General features: G+C 38.7%; 1 protein-coding gene across 7 annotated transcripts in view; it reads left to right on the top strand.

Annotated features, from left to right (window-relative positions):
- PLD5 (phospholipase D family member 5) overlaps positions 1–9333 on the top strand; it is a 261310-nt gene extending 251977 nt beyond the window's left edge. For all 7 annotated transcript variants that reach the window (XM_042848386.2, XM_008170449.4, XM_008170452.3 and 4 more), the window contains 2 exons: positions 790–904; positions 8974–9333. In XM_042848386.2, coding sequence (XP_042704320.1) covers positions 790–904; positions 8974–9200 — 342 coding nt within the window. In that variant the 3' untranslated portion in view covers positions 9201–9333. The remainder of the gene's footprint in view (positions 1–789; positions 905–8973) is intronic.
- The last annotated feature ends 11038 nt before the right edge of the window (positions 9334–20371 follow it).

The raw sequence follows: 20371 nt of genomic DNA, 5'->3' as shown, positions 1-20371 counted from the left end.
TATAGAAAAAGCTGCTATCATCTCTGTGTGAACTGAATGTTTCCAGCCCAAACAGGAGTTATTTCCTATGTGTAATGGTCCTTTTCCCTTGGGCTGCTTTTGGCGTTTTGGGCCAGCTATCGGTTTACTTTATGGAACAGAAATAATGCATCTAATGTAGTATTGCAGATTGCATTATGTTTGATATTCAGCTAGATTAAAATAGAAAGCACTTGTAGTACTTCCATAAAACTAACCCTTTCAGACATTCTCCCTTATTGCAAATTACAGATTTAATCTTAAGAAGTTACTGAAATGAGCACATTGCCTGTTATAAACTATGAAACATAAGATAAAAATATTAATTCAGTTTATTGGCATGCCTGACAACCTGTATCCTGAGGCTGACTTCAAATTCCAGTGCCCCTTGATGAATGAGGAAATGAAAATTAAACAAATTTCTGGCTCTCATCTTGTAGAAAAGGATGGATTTTGTGTTCATTGTATTGCCTTTTTTACATGCCATTGCATTGCTGCTATTATACCATAGCCACACATTTTGTATATGTTAATTTTTCTACTGGCTACCAAGGTGTGTGTGGTATCGAGAACAACAGTTTGGGTATAAAACACAGTGTAGAGTTTTACAAGAATGAAACAAATTCCTATAAACCGAAGTGAGTTGTTGTATAGTACTAACTCATTCTCAGTTTAAAATAGGGGGTGGGTTGTAATTTTTCTGTTTCTTCTTCTGCAAAGGTGTGGAGAGGAACTTTCATTAACCTGATTGTCTTTTTTTCTTGACTGCAGAAATTTTTTGATCTTGAAGAGGAGAATGCTTGCTTTCTCAAAGAACAAAAGAATACTTCCCTTCCCAAATTAAACCGGAATAAATATATGGTGACTGATGGAGCTGCTTATATTGGTAAGTAAACCCACATCCCAGTCAGTTCTGATGAGTACATTATAGCTTTGGAGCCCAAAGTCTGAAATAACGATTGTAAGCAGGGTATTAAGTAGCTAAAAACCCCATTCAGTGTCTTTGAAGATTGGACATTAAGTGGAAAATTCCTACTTTCAATACAAAGCTGTTTGTCAGTGCTGGGGTAGAGGAGTTGAATTCCTTCTTTCCAATGGATTGTTTCCCAGGGGAAGTGGTAGTGTTTTAAATTATTAAGAGTAGACTGAAAAAGCAACTATAGAATGTACTTCATGGAACAGTCCTGCATTGGTTTGGGAATAGATTGGATGGTCTAATAGATCTTGTCAATCTCTAATTTCTATGAAGACTGACTAGCCTCACAATTTGCCATGTCATCACTATGTTTGGGGTATCTTCATAAGTATAAGACAAGCTGCCACTCTATTCATCCTTTGCAGTTTACCCCAGGGACACAGCCTGCATTCTGTAGTGCTTGATTTCAGAATACCTGCATTGTACTGTATATGTTTTAGTTCATAATCTGAAGGCGTTGTCCATAGGGTAAGTGCATATTTAAACAATGTCTATATACAGCTAAGTGTAAACGTTTGTTTTAAATAAAATATTTATTAAATGGAGTAGTAAAACGACCCTTTGGAAACTTGAAGCAAAAGCAAGCACTATAACCTATTTAGGATGGAAATTTTCATTCTTGGGTTTATTAAAGTCTCATGAATAAAAATCTATTACTTTTTAATTCGTAGGCAGTTTCCTCACTGCCTAAAAACGCAGAGCACAGCTCAAGTAGCTGAACTGAGAAAGGGGTAGATCAGTGACGTTTCTTTCTCATTCAGGCAGATTGTAGTTGAATCATCTCCTGAAGCTCAACATCAACTAATTTGGCCTAGCTTGACATCCAAAATCCTGCCTGGGCCAGACTTGATGCAGGGCCCTGCCTGTTAAGTCCCTTCCTAAGGATACACATCTGTGAGTCATAAATACGTACAAATTGCCATACCCAAACCAAGCAGCAGTCCATCTAGTCCAGTATCCTATGGACTCTGACAATGGCCAATACCAGCTTCTCGAATTTCAGAGGAAGGATCAGAAAACCCTGCAATAGACATTCATGGAACAATATGCCCGTTCGGGAAAGTTTCTTTGAAATACCCATTCAATCATGAAGGTTTACATCCTTTATAAAACACTTAGTTTATTTCCTTTCATTTTTAAAATCCTTACTCTTATAATTCCATCTATTCTCATTATCATATAAGCATTCACTCTTTTTTGAATCCTGCTAAGCTTTTGGCCCCACTAACATTTTGTGATAATGATTTCCACAGATTACTTATGTGTTTTGTGAAAAAAGTGTATCCTTTTAGTAGTTGTAAATTTTCTGACTTTCAGTTTTATTGACTGTCCCCTTGTTCTTGTATTATAAGTAAGGGTGAATAGAAAGGCCTGATCTACCATCCTATACCTCTTTCCAGAGCTCATTCCCTTCTGTTTGGGTGAGCATAAACATTACCATTCTCCCTATTTCCATTTACCTTTTTGTACAAAAGGCCTGGGGTCAGGTATAGTTGCTGTTGATGTGCCAAGGATGATTAAACTAAATTAAATGATTAAATTAATTTTTTCAATTCAAGGATTTATGTCTATATACAGCACTCAGGGTCCTTTTGGTGATGGATTCTCAACGTACGTTATTTAAAATTAAATGAAAACGCAAACATCAGTGTCACCTGTCTGGAGCTGGAATAAATTATTTTGACCTTTTCACAAAGGTCATTTGTTTTTTCTCCATGGGTTAGCATTATCAGGGATTTGTGGACAGCAAGATGAGGTTATTTCTACATATGTTGTTTACAAAAGTGTGTTGTGAACTGCTAGTCGGATATAGTCCCTTCAAAGGCAAAATGTACAGTATCGATCCTCATTTCCTCACACATGGAGGACCCTACTTGCAGCAAAACTGGTTCATTTCCACTGGGCAGGGTAAGGTAGGAATTGGGGTGTCCAGCCCCTGTCTGCAGCAGAGATCCTATCACTGTGGGCACTACCTGTGTGAAGCCACCACACCAGGGATTTGGGGTTGTAATGAGAGATCCAGCAACCATTCCCTTCACACAGGTGAGGAGTGCAGACATTGCGATGGCTCCTCCGCTTCACCTCTTCGATGAAGCTGTAGCCCCTGAAGAGCTCCTGAGCATACAACCCATTTGCTTGGACTGTACACTGAATTGAAGCTTTGGGCCAGTGTGTAGCGTGCCTTCTTTAAAATTGTTGTCACGGTTACAAGACCATAGCTGAGGGTCAAAAGAACTGATGTTGTGTTATAAACATGTTTCATCATAAATTCTTCATCATGTAAAATATCCTGTATCAGCGGGGTAGCCGTGTTAGTCTGGATCTGTAAAAGCAGCAAAGAGTCCTGACATGCATCCGAAGAAGTGGTATTCACCCACAAAAGCTCATGCTCCAATACGTCTGTTAGTCTATAAGGTGCCACAGGCCTCTTTGCTGCTAAAATATCCTGTGTTCTGTCACTGTATCTTCACCTTCTCCCCTCACATTTGTAATGTCACTAAATTCTGTTGCTTTCAGTGAACATCAGCAAAATACACCCATTGCTCTCATTACCAAAGCCCTCTGTAGATCTTTATTATGTCTCACCTTGAATACTGCAGTCGCTTCCTCTCTGGCCTCTTGCACACCTTTCTTACCCTCTTCAAACTGTCCAAAATGGTGTCCCCTAAATCATCACTCTTTTCTGCATCTCTGACCATGTCCAATCGCTCTTCAGATCCCTGGATCAAATTTCAGCTCCGTGCACTGAAGGTCCTATACAACATGGCTCCGTCTTCTACCACTCTGGTGTTTCTTTCCACTGTCTTCACCCCCTTCACTCTTCTCAAGCCACCCAACTAACTATACCATTGCATCCATTTGTAGTTACAACTGATAGGATTTAGAAAAAAGCAAAAATCAAAAGTGTGGAAGGGATATAAACCTTCATGCTTCAGGGCATGAGCCATCCTCTAACTGAAGGATAAGGAAGAAACTTCCTTTATGGACAAGTTATTCCATAATTGCCCACTTCATAATTCTTGCATCTTCCTCGTACTGGCCATTATCAGAGAAAAGATACTTGTCTGGATTCTAGATAGACCACTGATGTAATCCAGTACAGCAGCTCCTAAATTCCTATATCCTTCTCCGGACCTCCTCCTCTGCTGCTCCACACACCTGGAACTTCCTCCCAGACCCAATCCAAAATTCCTCCATCCTTCCTGAAAACACACTTCTTCACTCCATCCATCCCCACTCCCTTAACATATACAAAATTATAAACAAAACAAAATATACAGAAATAATGAACCAAGATGCATGTTTAACATCCTTCAGCTACATTGCTTTTCAAGAGTTCGCCTTCCCCTCATCCTCCTCTTCTTTCTGTTGTCTTCTTAGATTTTAGGCTATTCAGATATGGACACTATCTTCCTACCTGTTTGTAGAGAACCTAGCCCAGTACTTGGTTCTACACCAAGAATGAATAATAATATGATGGTTTTCAAACAGTGTAGATAATAAATCATGGTGATAAAAATCAAGTCTTACTTGAACCAATTAACAGCACATAACACTGGTCTACAATTTTTGAGAAGTCTTCTGCTTCAGAGATAAAATGTGCTATTTATTATGTATTTTGATGTGCTGAATTCAAATATGACAATTAAAACAACTGATTGGCTACTGTTTCTAAGATATTTAAGTTTTTACATTTTATGTCTATGTATATTTTGTAGATAGTAGAGTTTTAATCATAAATTGTAAACCTAGGTCTTTTCATGTGTTTATGGTTGCTTTACATGATAATATTTCACCTGTCCTGTTTATGTAACACTTTAAAAATCAGCAAAAGGGTTATATAAATTAAATTTATTATGAAACAAAAGGCAAAAAACTATTATGTACATAGTTTAGTCCTATTCAGTGTCTACTCGGCGCTTCTTGGCTTGTCTCTTGTATTCATTAAATGGAGCATCTCTCGTCACTGTCCAGCAATAGTCTGCAAGCATTGATGGGCTCCATTTGCCCTGATAGCGTTTCTCCATTGTTGCAATGTCCTGGTGAAATCGCTCACCGTGCTCATCGCTCACTGCTCTGCAGTTCGGTGGAAAAAAATCTAAATGAGTGTGCAAAAATGTATCTTTAGTGACATGTTGCAACCAAGGCTTTTGTATGCCTTGAGGAGGTTTTCCACCAACAACCTGTAGTTGTCTGCCTTGTTGTTTCCGAGAAAATGTATTGCCACTAACTGGAAGGCTTTCCATGCCGTCTTTTCCTTACCACGCAGTGCATGGTCAAATGCATCATCTGGAAGAAGTTCATGAATCTGAGGACCAACAAAGACACTTTCCTTTATCTTAGCTTCACTTAACCTTGGAAATTTTCCACGGAGGTACTTGAAAGCTGCTTGTGTTTTGTCAGTGGCCTTGACAAAGTTCTTCATCAGACCCAGCTTGATGTGTAAGGGTGGTAAGAAAATCTTCCTTGATTCAACAAGTGGTGGATGCTGAACACTTTTCCTCCCAGGCTCCAATGACTGTCGGAGTGGCCAATCTTTCTTGATGTAGTGGGAATCTCTTGCACGACTATCCCATTCGCAGAGAAAACAGCAGTACGTTGTGTATCCAGTCGGCAGAGAGCAACAACCTTCAAATCGCCACAAAGCTGCCACTGATGTTGGTCATAGTTTATGCACCTCAAAAGTTGTTTCATGTTGTCATAGGTTTCCTTCATATGGACTGCATGACCAACTGGAATTGATGGCAAAACATTGCCATTATGCAGTAAAACAGCTTTAAGACTCGTCTTCAATGAATCAATGAACAGTCTCCACTCATCTGGATCGTGAACGATGTTGAGGGCTGCCATCACACCATCGATGTTGTTGCAGGCTACAAGATCACCTTCCATGAAGAAGAATGGGACAAGATCCTTTTGACGGTCACGGAATATGGAAACCCTAACATCACCTGCCAGGAGATTCCACTGCTGTAGTCTGGAGCCCAACAGCTCTGCCTTACTCTTGGGTAGTTCCAAATCCCTGACAAGGTGGTTCAGTTCACCTTGTGTTATGAGGTGTGGTTCAGAGGAGGAGTATGGGAGAAAATGTGGGCCCTGTGACATTGATGGTTCAGGACCAGAAGTTTCATCCTCTTCCTCTTCCTCGTCTGACTCAAGTGAGAATGATTCTGGTGCATCAGGAACCGGCAGTCCTTCTCCGTGGGGTACTGGGCGTATAGCTGACGGAATGTTTGGATAATGCACAGTCCACTTTTTCTTCTTTGACACACCTTTCCCAACTGGAGGCACCATGCAGCAGTAACAATTGCTGGTATGATCTGTTGGCTCTCTCCAAATCATTGGCACTGCAAAAGGCATAGATTTCCTTTTCCTGTTCAACCACTGGCGAAGATTTGCTGCACAAATGTTGCAGCATATGTATGGGGCCCACCTCTTGTCCTGATCTCCAATTTTGCAGCCAAAATAAAGGTGATAGGCTTTCTTAACCATAGTGGTTATACTGCACTTTTGTGATACAAAAGTCACTTCACCACAAACACAGCAGAAGTTATCTGCACTGTTCACACAAGTACAAGGCATCTCTGCTCACTTTGGCTAAATAGAAATGTGTCCCTTTTCAAAATCAAACACTGACAAATAAGAGAGCACGACACTATATGATTTCTAGAGCTGATATAGGGCAATTTGATCAGCAGAGTGATGTATATTCATTATAATTGCATCATCCATGACTTCTAGGAATAACATGATGCAATTCATATCATGTATGACGCAATACCAACTTCAGATTGCACCATTCATTGTTTTGCCTAAAAAGCAAGTACTGTCCGAACCCAGTCATAGATTTATTCATAGATCCAGTCAAAGATGTATTTTAGTCATTTCTGGTTTAAATTGAGATCCCTTCCCTTTATAACTCACTTATCCTCCGCCATTCCCAAGTCAAGGGTCATATATACTGACCCAATAGCATATCTTGAAAACTAGATCCAATCAACAATTTTAAGCATCATTTTCGTTCTCAGTGACCCAGAATTAATAAAGTTTGACTACATTTATTTCAGAAACATTTTGGCTGTAGAGCAGTGCAATCACAGAGATGATCATGCTACTTTTGTTCTTTCATTGACTTTAAACAAATGAAGGTTGATTGTGCAGTTAAGGATTAGATGTACTGGCATAGTCTGACATTAATTTACCCCGAATTCAGGCATAGCATATGTGCACTCACACACAGTAAAGATAAATGCTAATCACTGACTCTTCTATGCAATGAAAGGAGTTTTTAAGCACAGCAGTAGCAGAAAGCCTGCCAAACAATCAGTGGGGCTACTGGATGATTGAGTTGCTGAAGGAGCACTCAAGGAACACAAGGCCATTGCGGAGAAGCTAAATTAATTCTTTGCATCGGTCTTTACTGCAGAGGATGTGAGGGAGATTCCCACAGCTGAGATATTCTTTTCAGGTGACAAATCTGAGGAACTGTCCCAGATTGAGGTGTCAGTAGAGGAGATTTGGGAACAAATTGATAAATTAAATAGTAATAAATCACCAGGACCAGATGGTATTCACCCAAGGGTTCTGAAGGAACTCAAATATGAAATCGCAGAACTAACAACTGTGATATGTAACCTATCACTTAAATCAGCTTCTGTACCAGATGACTGGAGGATTGCTAATGTAAGGTGAATTTATTAAAAGGACTCCTGATGCAATCCTGGCAATTACAGGCCGATAAGCCTAACTTCAGTACGAGGCAAATTGGTCGACACTATTGTAAAGAACATGATTATCAGACACATAGATGAACATGATTTCTTGGAGAAGAGTCAACACAGCTTTTGTAAAGAGAAATCATGCCGCACAAATGTATCAGAATTCTTTGAGGGGATCAACAAACATGTGGACAAGGGTGCTCCAATGAATATAGTGTACTTGGACTTTAAGGAAGTCTTTGGCAAGGTCCCTCACCAAAGGCTCTTAAGCAAGGTAAGCAGTCATGGGATAAGAAGATCATGGATCAGTAACTGGTTAAAAGACAAGAAACAAATAATAGGAATAAACGGTCAGTTGTCAGAATGGAGGGAGATAAATAGTAGTGTCCCCCCAGCGATCTGTTTTGGGACTAGTGCTGTTCAACATATTCATAAATGATCTGGAAAAAAGGTCTAACAGTGATGTGGCAAAGTCTGCAGCTGATACAAAATAATTCAAGATAGTTAAATCCAAAGTAGTTAAGTAATTCTTAACTGGAAAACAGACGACTAAGGGAGGATATGATAAAGGTCCATAAAATCATGAATGGTGTTGAGAAAGTGAATGAGAAAGTGTTAGTTTTGTGAGATCCCTTTGTAACTCTTGGCAGTCTGTTTTGGAATTCCTCACTCTCAGGCTACGTCCTCACTACGGTCAATTTAAGATACGCAAATAGCGTAGCTGAATTCGACGTATCGGAGCCGACTTACCCCGCTGTGAGGACAGCGGCAAATCAACCTCCGCGGCTCCCCTATTGACGGCGCTTACTCCTACCTCCCCTGGTGGAGTGCAAGTGTCAATTTGGGGATCGAATGTAGCATCGCAACGAAACGCGATAATTCGATCCCCAAGAGATTGATTTCTACCTGCCGATTCAGGCGGGTAGTGTAGACGTAGCCTCAGGGTAGTTAAACACTGGAACAAATTGCTTAGGTTGTGGAATCTCTGTCAGGGGAGAGGGACTTCAATCTTGAGAACAGTAAAATACCTGTTTTGGCTTTCAGACTCAGCAAAAGTGACAAAAATGCAGAAATGAATTGGTGTACTTTAGATAAGTAATTTTTTCCTGAGCTGTCATAGAAAATACATATATTCCTGCAATTGTTCTAGAGAGTGGGGGTAGCAGTGGGAAGAAATACTGTATTCTGTTGGATTGCCCTTGAGAAATTGGCTTTTTTTATGTTGCAGTCTCATTATATATTCTTTTCATTTATTTATAGGTAATTTTGACTGGGTGGGAAATGATTTTACTCAAAACGCGGGAGCTGGCCTCGTTATCAACCAAGAAGACATGGGGAACAACACAAGCATCGTTAAGCAACTTAAAGCCGTGTTTGAAAGGGACTGGTATTCACACTATGCCAAAAGTTTGCAACCAACAAAAATCCCAAACTGCTTAAACTACAAACTTAACAAAGCAGTGGCAAATAAGACTGCCATGAATTAAAAAGACTATTTTACTGTATGATGAATGAAGAAATACATCGGGGCTGCTGTAAGCCTATTTCATATTTACAGATAAAACTACAAAAAGGCAAAAAAAAAATTTTTTTTTTTTTTTTTTTTTTTAGGAAAAAGCACACATATAAAATGTTCTCTAAACTATACTCTCTATATTGAATTATTTACGACTTTTAAATTTGTTACTTCTGACACTGAATGTCATTTATGCTTCGACATTGATTTTTCACATTTGAATTGAAAAGCATACTTTGATTCTTCTCCTTCAATTTTAGAACTTTTTGTACCTCCCATCCTGGCTAGGCAGAACCTTGAGGCAGAACTGAAAATTGAGCTATGAAATGTCATTCTAAGATCAGCTGCTATTGATACATAATGGAGGACAGACTTCCCCCATGCAAAAGATACAAGTTTAAGCAAGTATTCTCCTATGTAAATCATTCCCTCCAAGTATATGGCCATCCAAGCAGATTTTGATAATTTTGAACAGATAGTTTGATACCAATATCTAATTACATTTTCACACCATCCTCAAAATGTATTAAAGCTAGCTGTCAGCTTCCTTGTCATCTCCTAATAATAACATACATTTTCTTTTGTCCAAACAACTTTCACTATAACCTCTCCCCCCCCAAACCTCTTACCTAACACACTTCAAAAAAAATTATTAAATTTAATTCCCTCTACCATCAATGGTTATTCCTTGTTATACCAATGTCTCTTTAATTTTGAAATTCCTGGATTCTGAGGATGTTTTATTATAAAAATCTATTATAAAGATCAAGGGCTGTCTTTTCTTGTCAGCTGTACAATGTGATTTTCCCAATTTGAAGTATTTCTCAAGAGTGAGGCAGCAATTTTGTGTAGCATCATTGTTTGGGGAAAAAACCAAACCCTTAAATGCTACTTTTTGAAAAAGGTGAAGGGCTGTGCAAAGCTGTACAATAACTTTAGTGAAAATTTTCAGTTTTGTTCTCGTTGATTTCTCACCTGGCAAACTTTGCTTTGTTAATTTAAAAACAAAATGAACAAACAAACAAAAAAGTATCCTTTTGTGAAATGGTGTTTTTGTGTCAAAATAGGTCATTCAATCTCTTGCATGTTTTTTTATAACTATAAAAGAAATTGGGACAAATTCATCTCTGGTGTAACTTCATGCCTCAATGACTTCAGCAATTATACCAGCAATGAATTTCATCCAGTATATTCAAAGTTGAAGATCATTTTTTTAAATCAGATCCGTTTATTTGCAAAATGTCACTGAAAGACCAAGAGAAGCTCTAGAGGTGAATAGCTTTCAATCATGTGTCTTGGGATAAACTTAATATTAAGTCCTTACATAAAGGCACAAGAGCCAAAAATTCCAGAGTTTGCAGTTATAGCTTCTGCTAGCAATAGCACATAAAAAGATAAAAATTATTAACCACTGATATATTTCCCTTCCTTGCATTGTTGATACTAGGAATGCATTGAATTTTTAGTACATTTTATACAGATAATGGAAAATGTCAATGGAGCAAAACTTTGTCAAAGGAGAAAGTGATTTCATGTCATTGTTGGGTTGCCACTGACCTTATAATTCTGATACCAAATGAATGACGTAGATGCAGTAGTTTTATCTGATAGATTTTTTTGGAGCAGTAGAGTCACAATTGCTTACTGGTCCATTACGGTATAAGTGGATTCCCATGGGCTAGAAGAACAAATTTGTGTACTTCAGTCATCCAGAGTAGAACTAATACATCAAAGTACAGTGGTTTTTTTTTTAACTATACTGTGTTTTTATGAACCATCTGATTTATGAACAGAAGGGTTTATTTTTAAATAATTTTTATCAGTAAATAGTAGTCAGCCATTCTACAATTAGACTGGCAGGCACAAATTTCATTTGGTATAAAATATGTACTAATGATTTTAATATAGCTGTTTCAAATGACAGCAGCTCCAAAGAAGTGCAGAAGGCTTTTGTATGGTATGTTAGCCAAAAGATAAAGTGCATCCTTGGATTTAAAAAAGAGGATATGGAGTTTAAAAGAAATCTTATTAGTTTTTAGAACACATCAAAGGGGATAATAACCAATCATTCTTTCTGGGTTAGTACTATTATAGTTCAAATAGATCAAATGCAGTGGACCAGGTTCTGATCTCAGTTATGCCAAAGTAAATATGAAGTAACTCCATTAAAGTTAATTTGCACTGGTTCATTTGAGATCAGAACCACTGTTTCCTTTTGCTTTAGCTCTGTAGAGCACCACCACTGCATGGCATGTTTTCAAACTACTATAGGAATTTGCATGTAGTAGTTTCTCACAGACCTCTCAAACAGGATCCAGAAGATGCACTTTCTCTAACTTCCTTCTAACTGGCATTGGTAACTCTGTCATATTACAAAGGTTTTTCTAAAGAGATCAGTTTTATTCTTAAAGAATATAGACTGTAATTGTTGTTTGCTGCAAACATTTACTAGTGCCTTATTCATGCACAAGGTTTTATTTAACTATTTCTCTTGTGAAACCCTGCTAAGATCTTGCGTTTAATACTGAAGCATAAAAACAGCTTGCTAAAAAAGACCTGCATATTGTGAATGTTTAGAATTCAGTACATAGTGATAGTCACAAAAAGACAAAACTGTTGCCAAGAGCTGGGCCCAAATCAAAGCCTTGTATAGGAACACACCTGAACTTTGGGGTGTTTTAAATGCCACCCCAGCTTTGGATCCAAATTTCACAAATTGACCCATCTTTATTATGAGATAATGCAAATCCCAAATCAAAATATTCCTGATTTTGGGGATATTCAAAATCTGCATTCCCCCAATATCAGACTCCAATCAGAAGCAACAATACCATGGCAGTTCCTTCAAGATTGAGGGTGAAGTAAATCCAGACACATGCAATGGCAGATACACAACTACTTTGCATATTTCTTTGCAGTGTTGTAGCCCGGCTAGTCCCAGGATATTAGAGAAACAAAGGTGGATGAGGACCAATTTCTGTTGGTGAAAGAGATCATTCAAGGTGAAGTGGGCAGTTAACACCTCTTCAATCATAGGACAAAGGAAGGTTAGTGGATTACAGATTGTTGTAATGAGCCATAAATCCAGTATCTTTATTGAAACCCTCCTTGAATGGTCTCTTGCAACATGTGTTAATTCCGTAACAATCTGTTCCACCTGGTATTTAGCTGTGATAGGCTGAGTGCCTTTCCCAGACCTGAGGAAGAGCTCTGTGACACTTGAAAGCTTGTCTCTTTCACTAACAGAAATTGGTTAAATAAAAGATATTTATTACTTCAGCCACTTTGTCTCTCTAACATCCTACATAGGAAATAAGTGATCTGGCCTGTCACAGCCCTTTTCTGCCTCCTCTACACACTTCTTTCCTACTGCAGATTTAGCAAATGGGATTATACAGGTGCATAAACCTTAAATAACCCAGTGGAGCATGAGGAAGTTTCCATGGCTACTCTTAGAGCCTGCTTGAATACAAGTCCCATGCTGCTGTAATGGGTATCCTTGCCTGTTCTCTGGCAAGATCAGGCCCAAAGTTCATCTAAATATTTTACAATAAATGCATATTTTTACCATTTTAAGTTTAAAGAGCTCAAATTTGGACCCCATATCATCCATGAGACAGGACCCGATCCTGTTCCCATTGAATTCAGTCTGTATGACAGGCCCAAAGTTTAAGTCTGAGAAACTAGTTTGGAAATCTTAGAATCCTCCTTTTGAGACTTACCCATTTTCTGCATTCCTAATGTATACATAACCTCTGTTAATGTTAACAGGAGTTTTGCATGCGTAAAAACTGCAGGAGTTGGCACTAATTGGAATTTTCTTGCCATTTAGCCCTAACTAAAGAAGAAATCCAGACTTAAGATTTCTAACTTTTTTGAGACTGTAGTGCATACTTCCTCAAATTAGAGCTGCCTTTTTTAATACAGTAATAAGACATCAGCTGGCTATTCTAGTTCTTCAAACTGAAGTCCATAATAAACGTCCTCCTCTGGAGCAATGTTTAATTTACTGTTATCTACACTTGACTTTTAATAACCCTGTGGAGGGAAGTAATTTATCTTAAACCCTGTGGACAACTATTTCATTATAGCCTAAGATGTACTGATAAAATATACATATATTTTCAGATGCTAATTTTTATCACTGTATTTTGCTTCTTCCCTTCCTTCCCTTTTCCTGTAACTTTATTATTTATTTAATCATCATTGCTCTGTTCATTTTAATTTATGTAAAAGTTGAACAAATCCCTGATATAATTTAAATTCAGAGCCTTGCCTCCTGAGTTGAGTGCACCAGTACCTTATTCAATTTTTAATAATATAATGTTTTGTGTTACAGTAGAAAAACTGATATTGTACAATGGTTTCTGGCATTTGACTTTATATTTTATTTTAAATATTGCTGTGTAGTATATATGGATTTTACACTGTCAGATCTAGTTGCTTTTGCATCATCACCTTGCACATATGCCTTAGAAGCTTGCCAGACTAGCATGAGAAAACAACGTATCTTTTCGAAATAGAGTTTAGACAAGTGTAGAAAATACTCATGTAGTATTTGATTATGTTGCATGGGTGTTTGGATTTTTTCAAATTAATGGTAATGTGCGATTACTCTATACAGTGAAACCTGTGCTATGGGCCAATTTCAGCAGATGACCCCCTAACTTAAATGACCACCTTCAATATCCTAGAGGTTTCTTGAAAAATTTTGTTCAAAGTTCATTTAGGGCATGATCCAAAGCCAGTGAAAGTCAGTGAGAGTTTTTTCATTGACTTAAATGAACTTTGGATCAGGCCTAGAGACATCTTATAGAAGGCATCCAGTTGTCCCTTGAGTAGTCCCATAAGAGAGGTTTCAGCCCACCACTTAGCTCAGATTTTTATGTAAGATGCATTTCTACTGCACGTATATGGACTACAACTGCCTTAGAACACTTGAGGTTACATTTGGCCTAAGGTTCAAAATAAAAATAGGGAAAAAAAGTTAATGCTATTTATTTCTCAATGCCATCTTGAATTTGGTTGTAAGTCAGTTTTGATTCTGACTAAGCAAATACAACTCCATTATACTTGATGGAAATTTGTTCTACTTATGCCAACCGTTAATTTTCAGATTTGACTCCTATATTTTAGTGAGCTCAACAGTGTCGACTTTTTAATCCTGTGAAATATGGCACCTGCCAGTCTTCTTCGCTGAGATCAGAAATAAGGCTGATAGCAGATTCATGATTCATGCCACAATACAAAAGAATACTACTAATGTCCTGGGATTATAGAGTTGTGGTGCTGCGGTTTTGTATTTTAGCACAAATGGCTATTTCTATAAGTTTTGTCCATCTATATGAAAAAGTTTCAGATTCCCATGCCCTGATCTTTATTATTAATATTTAATTAGACATCTAAGTGCTGTTGAATGTAAATGGTACTTAGTCCCAGATCCTCAAAGGTATTTACGTGCCTAACTCCCATTGAAAATGACTTACATTCTTAAGACACTTTCGTGCTTTTGAAAATGTTATCCTAAAAATGTTAATGGTAATTGGTATTTATCCTAAAAATGAAATAATATGAACCTCACTTTGCAGATGGCATTTTCTGAGGCAGTCCGCATTCAGAATGTAAGGAGACTTCTCAGCTGACAGTGCTTTCAATGACTGATTAACAAATAACGAAAATAGTTTAATGCATATTTCTATGCTTGGTTATCAGTTTTGTAAATGGGAAATAACCTGGCATTTACTTTTAAATGCAACTGTACTCTGAGATCTTTGGGGGATTTTAAGAAATGTGGCAGAAAATCTGGGTGCCCATGAAGATTACATCAATTTCTTTCTGTGGGCGAGGTGGCTACTCCCCTCTCCTTGCCACCCAAATCTCTCTCACACCCCTCACTCCCCCTAGTGTCCTCCAGGGTTCTGGAGCTCACTTCCTAGCTCCTGAGAAGTTCAGAAGGTTGATTACAGTAATCAGGACCTTACAGTTGTCTGCTCCTTGTGAACACTGCTGTCTGCCCAGCCCACTTTTACTCTCTTGTCAGGGCTAATAATCTATTGTCAGAAGAGCAGAGAAAGCACATGACCTCCCATCCCTTCTGCCAAGGCACCAACGTGTGACAGAGATCCAAAAGGGGGGGGGGGGGGAGATAATGAAAAAATTATTATTCAAGAAACTTACAATCATGTGATGTAAATCTCTCTCTTCCTGGGACCCATTTCTCATGATTCTTCATTTCTGAGGTAAATCATTTTCTACAATACAAGGAGACACCAAACATGTGAAGTGTAGGTAATTCTGGGACCAAACGAGGGATGTTTGAGAGGTATGGTGCCACCCAATCCCATAATTCCTCTCCTTCTCTCCAGTTCAAAATGGAGTGATGGTGGTTCAAGTTCCCTCACTTTGAGAGGAATAGAGCAAAGTGGGAGATGCACGGATCCTGTGCTCCACTCTTCTCCTTCCCAGTGGTGGCTCAAAGTGCTGCAAGGAGTGGTAGGAATGGGCCAGTAGCTCTGCAGGGGGGAGCAAGAGAACTCAGGCCCAAATCCTTAAAGGTACTTGAGTGCCTAAATCCCATTGATTTCAATGGGTGCATAAATACCTTTGAGAATCTGGGCCTGAGTGCTTAGGACCAGCTTCTTTGTAATGAAACTGCTGAGCTCCTGGAAACTTCATTTTTCCTACTCCTCTCCCGAGATGGCTGTCTCCTTTCTCTTAGAGAATGCCCCAGATTCTTTGCGTTTAAGAAATTCCCAACGTAGATGAGGTTTTTATCTTTACCTACCAAAAGAAGGAAATGGCAGAGGGCCAGTCAGGGCCCCCAGATCATTTAACATTAATATGCATTTTAAATCAAGACCAAGAGTGTCTGTGTATTCATTTGCATCATCATTTAAAAAATGAGTTGGGGGGAAAAAAGACCAGCTAACTTTTGCAGATGAATAAAATGTTCATTTGCAGGTAGAAATGGCAGCTATAACATTTGTCTGTAAAACTTTAGGGGAAAATGCCTGGATCTGAAGAAGGTTTCTAACCATCAGAGGAGTGAGATTCTGAAACAGTCTTCCAATAGGAGTTATGGGGGAAAACAACCTAACTAGTTTTCAGAGCAAGCTGGACAAATTTATGAGAGGGAGGGTATGATGGATTGCTTGTGGTGCGAAGGTAAGGCTCAGCAGCTTTGAGAGTCCCTTCTGGATTATGTCTTAAATTCCTACAACTCATGCTTCAAGGTTTCAGCTGGTCACTTGCAGGGGTCAGGAAGGGATTTCCCTCTCTCTCTCACACACACACACAGTGTGGTCAGGGGTTTCTTTTGGTCTTCTTCCTCAGAAGAATCAGAGATGGTTTCAACTGGAGATGGGATATTGGACAGGGTAGGGCTGGGCTCTGAAGTGGCATCAAGTATTCTCTCTCTCAAGTGCGTGGCTGACTAGTTCTTGTTCATTTGCTCAGGGTTTAACTGATTGCCATATATGGGGTCAGGAAGGAACTCTCCCCAAGCCAGATTGGCAGAGACCTTGGAAGTTTTTAGCCTTAGTTTTAGTCTTCAGTGTGTGGGTGCAGGATCATCTGACTATATCTCACATAATCATCTCCCTGCCATCGCAGGGGCCTCAGGCACTCGTGCACTTCAGACCGTATGTTCTCTCCTGTGGCACATAACAGTTTAGTCTCCTGTGGGCTGTAATACTTTGATCTAATTTTGGTCGTTGGGTGCTGGGTGCGGTTGGTAACCTGTGATGTGCAGAAGGACAGACTAAATGATCTGGTGGTCCCTTCTGGCCTTAAATTTTATGAACTGCTTCCAACTAAGTTCCTTGACGTGCAGTAGGCTGTGAGTGAACTGCAAGCTTCAATATGTTGTACAAAGATGGTCATGGTACTAAAAGTTTTAGGTCCATGTATGGATATGTATAGTATAGGAACAACATGAGAGAAAAAGGTGGAGAGGGCCGTGTATGTTTCTATGTGTATTTTATGTATATCCCACTGTCAAGTATTGGTTAAAAAACAGCTCTTTCTCATAGTCTTGATGTTTTCAGAAGGCTACAGATGTGATAAAAGGCCATCAAAGTCTGAGAATAGCATGAAAGCAACATTTACAGCATCAGGCATGCAGCATGCAAACCAGCGAAAGCAGTCTTTGAGCTCACTTTCCAAGCATAGGCATCTAAGTTCCTTGGACTAATAACAGCCCTTAGATGCCCAAATACCCGTTTTATGTGCCCAAGTGCCTATCTGAGGTTCCAAATGTGGAAATGAGACACACACACACACTCACATTTTGGAACTGTGGGAAATAGGGATACCCATGTCAAATGGCTAACACATCGGATACCATCAGTCAGCAATGACTTGCTCCATAGTTGCCTTGTGATTAAATCAGCCTATTAATGGGAAACAAATATTTAATATGCTAAGACAAAAATATTGCTAGAGGACTAGATCTTTCAGACCCCTTGCAGCGGGTGGGGAAAGACCAGGGGTCCCACAGTGAGAGACTCGTAATGAGAGCTATAGTAGAGAACCATTGACCTTGGAGTGAAAATATGACAGACTGAAAATTTGTGCTGCCATAAATTGAGGCCATTTCTCCCCCACAGGACTCAAGAGCTCACATATTCAAACCAAAGGGCAGCGATTTTCCCTGTAAACTAAACATTGCAGGTAGTATAGCGTTTATTTTCCATTTTTTTTTAATGGAGAGAGAACTGCAACCACTGCCTCTAGCACCTCCTCAGCATTCTCACATATCTTGCCTTCAATAAACTTTTTCCTCTCTGTCCATTTGGGTTCTTTTTTTAAAGCTGCTTCCCCCACATTGCTTCTGTTGGAGTTCCCTGTGCCTCCAAGCAAGGTCCTCATCCCCATGGAGGTACATGTAGCCTGAGGCAGGATAACTTCTGCTGGCTTCCCTTCAAGTTCCACAATAGCCATGCCACAAAGATGCCAAATACACATGCTATCTTGGAAGACACAAAAATTAACCCTCTTTAGGAACAACAGGAGTCAGGTCAAAGTAGGGCATAGTAGGTGAAGGAAGAGGAAGAGGAGCTGTAAATGCTCTGGTCTAGAGGCGGGACCAAATCAGAACCTGGAATCCAAACCCCCTGAACTGTGGGGAGAGGTTTGAAATCCAAACTGGGATTAAGTGACTCCTAGATTTATAATGAGCCAAGTCAAAAACCTTGCCGCCAAACTCCTCCTGTGTTGTTGTCCAGGATCCAAATCTGAAATTTCTGGCTTGAACCGCGGGGCTCCCAAACACAATTGGGAGAGACGCAATTAGGTGACCCAATTGCTAGCCTGTCTATTTAAGACATGACTGACAAGTGAACATGTCAATCCGGCTAAGCTATTTGAGGTCACGTGACCGTGTCTCTGACCATTGGGTTGCATTTGTCAATTTAAGGTAATAAGTTTGGATTCCTTTAGAAGATTGTCTAAACACCTTGTAAGCCCATAGTTCTATACCGCAACCACCCTTACAAAACTGTTTTGCCTTTGCTGTAAATCAGGAAGACAAATTCATTGTAATTGTATTTTAAACTGCAGGTGGAAATTGTAACTTGTGTTACTTTTGTTTCACTTATAGCCTCAAAATAATAGGCATCTTCTGTGAACTTTACACTGCAATGATGGTATGTACTGTATAAATAAACCTGCTACTCCACCTACTCTCAAGGACTAGTATACCATACAGTACATTTGTCTAAACTTATTTTGAAAATTGCATGGCTAGCTTATGCAGTAGCTAGATATATGACAAGGCGGCAATGTTAATCTCTAAGGAGAATACAGTAAATATGCTTAAATATTTTATTTACTTAATTGAAGCATTCTGTAGCCTCCAAGCTCTATTGTGAGGAGCAGGAGTAACTTCTCACTGTCTTTCTTACTCCAAACTTAATATCCATCATACACATTTACAGATACATGTACCATATAGATAGTGGCATAGCTTAGGCCTGTTGTATAGGTCAATATCTACAATGCACACACAAGAATATAAAATTTGCCACTGCAAAAGAGCGTAGTTGCAAAATCTATTTTGGATTACCAATTTATATTTGAGGAAACTAATGTGCAGTCATTTCTAGAAACTGTGAACACAAGGCAATTGCTGCATGCTTGTATATTTAATGAGTTTTATTATGATATACTCTTATACGAATGCCTATGCAGTGTAAATGCTTTAATATGAGAATACTGAATGTTTTTTACACTTTATTTTCTAAGAATGCTACGTTTTATTGCATGATTTAACCATTGTTATTTTTTGTGTTTGTATATAAAGTGCAACCGAGAAAACACATGATTTTAATAACTTACTATATAATAACTGCTTAGATCCATTATAGAACATGTTCTTATGTAAACATTTTTAAACTTGGCAAGAAATGTGCTTCCTTCAAACAATGGGCTTGGTTCACAGCAATACCTGTTTAATTAGTGTTTGTATTTGTAACGTCATTGAATCTGTCAATGGGGCTAAACACCTCGTGGAAAACCACTGTCAGTAAGTCCTGTTTTTGTTAAAGAAATAACTCATAATGAAGTTATTAGCGGTAGAAATAGATAAGGCCTGTCGTAACTCAATTTAAATAATAAGGCTCTAATTTATGTTGTTCTGTTGAGAGTCCAAAACTGAGGAGTGTTATGTTTGGTTCAACAGGCTGAAGGGCAGTGTAGCGTTTTTTTTAAATATTTTTTCCCCATAATCTTAATACAATGAGTTGGTGTTATCTGATTGTGAACTTGGCCCATTGTTTACAGCGTTACTGAATGTAACCAAAGTTCAGCATACCTGATTGACTTGAGCTGACATGCTAACTTGAAAGAAGAAAGACTATTTTGGGTGCAGAAGAATCCTGCTGCTGCAGCAGTACATTTGGAACCTGAATATATCACTGGCTAAGTGATTGAGTTGGTCATGGTATTGCGATCAGTGTTTGAAAGTGGGTAATATATTTATACTGCTGCAAACTAAGTTACTAATTATAACACTAAATCAAATTAAAAATAATGCATTGCTTTAAAGATATGTAAATATTGATTTTAATGCTGGGGTATCAAGCCATCATTTTTTCACTGCCTTGATATCCAAGGATTCCTAATATTACATGGAATGTATTTCAT

The sequence above is a fragment of the Chrysemys picta genome, chromosome 3, assembly GCF_011386835.1.
Source record: "Chrysemys picta bellii isolate R12L10 chromosome 3, ASM1138683v2, whole genome shotgun sequence".
NCBI classification, from domain to species: Eukaryota; Metazoa; Chordata; order Testudines; family Emydidae; genus Chrysemys; species Chrysemys picta.
Note: the sequence above shows the minus strand (reverse complement) of the source record. Positions and strands in the feature narration are given on the sequence as shown.